The sequence below is a fragment of the Micromesistius poutassou genome (assembly GCF_964030765.1).
Source record: "Micromesistius poutassou genome assembly, chromosome: 7".
Lineage (NCBI taxonomy): Eukaryota > Metazoa > Chordata > Actinopteri > Gadiformes > Gadidae > Micromesistius > Micromesistius poutassou.
In genome coordinates this window covers 1,976,670-1,981,403 of record NC_140277.1, presented here as the reverse complement: position 1 = coordinate 1,981,403, position 4,734 = coordinate 1,976,670, and the positions used below count along the sequence as shown (strand labels likewise).

The 4,734-nt window shown below is 44.4% G+C and overlaps 1 protein-coding gene across 1 annotated transcript; it reads right to left on the bottom strand.

Moving 5' to 3' along the window:
• Positions 1–485: 485 nt before the first annotated feature.
• Positions 486–4,734, bottom strand: nsmce4a (NSE4A component of SMC5/6 complex). The gene is made up of 10 exons (XM_084471003.1): positions 4,375–4,734; positions 4,165–4,245; positions 3,730–3,860; positions 3,182–3,336; positions 2,862–2,961; positions 2,192–2,282; positions 1,993–2,087; positions 1,361–1,409; positions 976–1,061; positions 486–738 (listed from the first exon to the last, which is right to left on the bottom strand). Exons 1-10 carry the CDS (start codon positions 4,565–4,567, stop codon positions 673–675), a joined length of 1,047 nt encoding a protein of 348 aa, XP_084327129.1. The 5' UTR covers positions 4,568–4,734; the 3' UTR covers positions 486–672.

The following is a 4,734-nucleotide window of genomic DNA, read 5'->3' as shown; positions in this document are numbered from 1 at the left end:
CATAAATATGTATATATCTATCTATTTCTATACATTTATTTATATCTATATAATGCAATTCAGAGGATGATTTATCCAAATCCTCTTACAATGGTGTAAGTGCATACATTTCTTTGTCTGAGTGTCCCCCCAGGGGAGTCCAAGCCCTAACACCGGCTGTGCGTTAATGCATTGCACTACGGACCCGTCCACTGTTTATGGTTCTAGAGCAATAGACTAGCCGGCAGTGGAGGGTGGGAGGGGAGAAGGGGGGAGAAGTAAGAGAGAAGGGAGGTTTTGTGAGGAGTCACTGCAGATCGGTTTCACTTCCCGACGAATGCAAAGAGACCCCAACCACAGACCGCCCTCATGCCAACTTGAAGTGATAATAACTCATGATACGCTAACAATGGTTACAACGTGAAAGTGCTTTTACGTAGCCATTGTCTAAATCAGGCCATTTCTAGTGCTATCATTAATATCAAATACAGACTGGAGGAATGGTACACTGATGTAAAAACTTTTTATTTGGAAAACACATTTTTTAAAAACAGTAAATAAAAGGCGAAACCTTCAGAAAATATATCAAAATTTGGCAGACTTTCCTCCGATATAGAGAACACATACATACTCTAGCAGATAAAAAAATAGGACATTTACACATAAAATAGATACAAAAAAGGCAACAACCCATCATTCAGTCTGCGACTTGGGTGGGTGGATCATCGACTCTGTGATTTCAAAGGCTTCTCGGAGCTCCTGAGGGAGAAGCATACAGGAAGGAAAGGTTAACATCGACAGTGTAATCAAACAAGGACAACGCAACATCACAATCAATGCCATTTGCAATGATTCAATACACATCCGTGACACCTGTGACGACATCACCACACCACTTGTGTCCACGTGTCCGGCACTCAGCTGTTAACGCATGGATAACGACCACCATGTTTCCCTATTGACCAATAGGAAAGCACTTCAGGAGGAGGTCCTCACCCTCCAGCTCTTCTGGCTGATGGAGATGACACACTGTTTCCGGGCAGAGGCTCCGCCCTCTTCCGCCGCGCCGTCCTCAACAGGACCTGAGAAACGCAAACACCGTCGTATCACTATGGTTACCGTGTGTTAAGGGGCGGGGCAAGTAGGACAGTTTGACTTCTTCCACTGCTTAATAGAAACACATGACGCAAAGGAGAAAGGGATCCACCTATCTGTTGTCACGGGTACTGCATTCATGGCTATTGGAGTGATTCTGGTGGTTATTTACCTTTATCTATTCCTTCTAAAATTATGTACTGGCTAATGTAAATATATATGTATATATATAATATTAGAATATATTATTATCATTGGTTAATTGGATAAACACAGTTCTTCTCACCAATGCAGGGCAACTTGTCATCATCCATGTACATCCTTGCTAGCCCATCCTACAATGGGCAAAATAAACAAGCAAACGTTCACATCTTGACAGTTAAAAAAGAAACACTGCAGTAGAAAAAGCCAAGAAACAGCCCTGATCAAATAACGCTATCAAACTCAAATCAGGTATTTCATGACCAGACCAAGAAAACATACAAATTGAAAAGAAAACACCTGCAGAAATGATACAGGGATATTGTTTGGCTCAACACAATATCATTATGGTGTTGTCCTTAATGTCTCAGTGGATCTGTGCAACTCATTAATCAATGTGACAAAGTTATGTGCCCCCACTTTGTGTATGCAAAGTCTGTTCCCCTCGCCAGGTACAGAGTACAGTGAAAATCGCTGTCTGAATCCTCTCCTGTCTGAATCCTCTCCTGTCTGACTAATCCAACCCTACCAACCCCTTAGCCCCTTGCCTCGAGCACTTGACTTGCTTTGAGGGTAAGTGGAACAGCAGAGAGATGCTGAGCAAATGCTGATGCTCAGCAAAAATAAACAAAATCCTGAATCCTATTTTGAATAGGTCTTGAAAAAACCCAACAGACACACAGACGCCAGGCAATCACTTGAACACAGATGACTCACCCTGATTAGGAACGACGTATGGAAGATGTTCTCCACCGTCCGAGAGAACGAATCGGGGTTGATGACGAACTCGTAATAGGAGATCGGCGAAGTGGCTGCGAGAGGAACACAGGAAGCCAAATGATTAGTGGTTACGTACCTCGTGACGTGCGATGCCTGGCTGGACAGACAGCGGTCGGTCTGTGCGTGTAGTACTCACGGTCCTGCGCGTGGTAGTGCTGCAGGTAGCCGAGGATCCTCTCCACCTCCTTCTCCGTCGCCTCCTGGTGGGACTCCTCCATCTTCTTTAACTAAAGGACAGAATGAAAGTAAAGGCACTGAGCTAGGGAGAATGCATTAGAATGCACAAGACACTTCTCTGTTTCAAACAGTACTTTGCACTTGAACTAAGTCCAACGAAATGCCAAAAATAATACTGTTACTTTGTCAGTGAACCTACACATACCATGAGAGGTTGGGATCAGTTGTTTTCGATACGGTGACTTACATTTACCTGCATAATGATTACATATTTGCACGTGGTGTATTGCTGCATTATAATCATGATACTGTCCCGCTTTGTGATAGATACTCATGTGGTTCGTGTCAATAATCACTGTCTATTTATTTGGGTGTATTAAGTTGTATCACTCCACAAAAAAATACTTTTACAACCAAACTCCCCTCCCCGCCACTTAAGCTGTAAACTTGTTACCTGTTTTACAAGACGTTTTAACCACTGCTGTCGGTCTTATACGCTGTATGAATTTTGAAGATATACATCCATCAACAAAGGAAAACGAACATCAGAGACGTAAACCAATAGGTAATCAACAGAAGAACCTGTGAAACGGCTCAAACTAAGAGCGTCCGAGTCCAGTGTGTTCTACCTGAGTAGGCATGATCCTCTTGGCCTCCTTGGTCGGAGCCTTCCTCTGTCGCTCCACTCGAGGCTTCGGGGGAGGGGGCTCTGCGTGGAACGAGCCGTACCTAGAATGAAAATCAACGTGTTTCAGGTTTCAGGTTTATTTTTTGGGGTTTGAATACAAAACAGCATATTATAGGATCTAAATGAGGACAATCATGGTTTTCTGCAATCTCCTGCTTGAATTGGCTTCAAGTCTGTCTAGCGCAATGATCAGCAGAAGGAGAGTTTGATCACCGACTCATAATTAGACTAATTTATAAAGTAAAAATACAAAGGATTTACATGAAGTGGAAGGCCGGGCTGCTCTGGAAACACGCCTCGGCCCGGCTGGCCAGCCTGTGCCAGGCATTCTGGGGAAGGGAGCGGTTTGACGTTGCTGCTCCCTCTTCTGAGTTCTCCCCGTCTTGTTCTAGCCAGTTGCGTCCCATGAAGGACAGCTGTAACAGTGAGCAAAGCCAGGTCAGAAGGACAACCCGACAACATGGAAACTGTGCATCCACAAGGATAAGAGAGTGTAAAGGAAACCGCCCATATAATAACCATTCTTCAAGGTCTAAAAGTTAACTAAAAGTTCACTGAATTAACGATTTTGGACATCGCCAGGACCCTTGAGTGACATAAATTCCATATCTGATGATCCATATCTATCCATATCTGATGATCCATACTATCAATTGTGACGGATCAGACAAGACCTTTCCAGACAATTGAACCGTGTGTGTGTATGTGTGTGTTTGTGTGTGTGTGTTTGTGCGTGCGTGTGTGTTTAAACCATAATTCAACAGCCTACAAACACTAGCCATTCAGAACAAGCCTTTCAGAACACTCACAGTATGCTGTATAAAGGTAGAAGGGTCGAAAGAGAGGCCTTCAGAGAACAGCTGGCTAGCCTTCTCCTTGCCCAGGTCTGATGCCACCACCAGCAGCTGGGAATCCAGAGCTGCCTCCCTGGCTTGGTGCACTGCCAAGGAGAAAAGCCATCAGCCAAAGCAACGAGCGATCGGTACAACTGGAAACTTGACAAAATAGCAGGTTGTTGTTGTTGTTGTTGTTGTTTTCCCCACACTATAGCATGAGCCACATTAGTTACTTTCAATGAATTCTAATTTCTGAACTGCCTTCTTCACAGCACTAGAAAGTAGTGATCGGATACTGCAGCTGTATGTATTAAATATGCATTTTGAATTTGACAAGATAATAAATAAACAAAATCACTGTGTGTAAACACTGAGATGCGTCACTGGCATCATCATCATCACACCCACCTTCTTTAAAAAGTGTGTTCGCTTCGTCCAGTACTTCTGTGATTTTATTATCACGATTATTCAGCATATCCTCTCGGTTCTCTGTTGAGATGGACAAGAGCATAGACAGCAGCAGCAGGGCATTACAATCAACCCAACGTGAGTGTGACAAGCATAAACAAAAATGACAGGGCTTGATTCATGGCTCATCCCAGTCCCCCTACTACTCACGTTGCACGGTGCTGATCAGCACCCGGTACCTGCTCCTGATGTCTCTTCTGTGGGACGAGTCGTCCTCATCGTTCGTGTCGAGCTGGCTGTCACTGTTGCTGGCCCCGGGTTCGGGGTCTCGAGCCCTCCTCCCGTCATCGGAGGTCCCGTTCTGCGGAGGGTCCGAATCGCCTCTGCTCCTGGCTCTTTTCATTTTAATTTTAAAGCGTTATTTCCCGGTTGAAAACCGCCGCCGTTGTGTCGATATGCCAAGTTCGATTTAAGGACTTGAAACTACAAGTCAGATTTAGCGGGGAAATCACTTTATATTTCCTGGTGGTTGTTGTGGTTGCTGATGACGGTGACGGCGATGATGACGAC

Bases quoted from the DNA above. Each gene is read 5' to 3' on its own strand.
- nsmce4a (XM_084471003.1), bottom strand. From the start codon at position 4,567: ATGAAAAGAGCCAGGAGCAGAGGCGATTCGGACCCTCCGCAGAACGGG. The intron at 2,088-2,191 runs GTGAGTACTACA...TTCCTCTCGCAG, and splicing joins GCACTACCACGCGCAGGACC to CCACTTCGCCGATCTCCTAT. The intron at 1,410-1,992 runs GTGAGTCATCTG...TGCCCATTGTAG, and splicing joins ATACGTCGTTCCTAATCAGG to GATGGGCTAGCAAGGATGTA.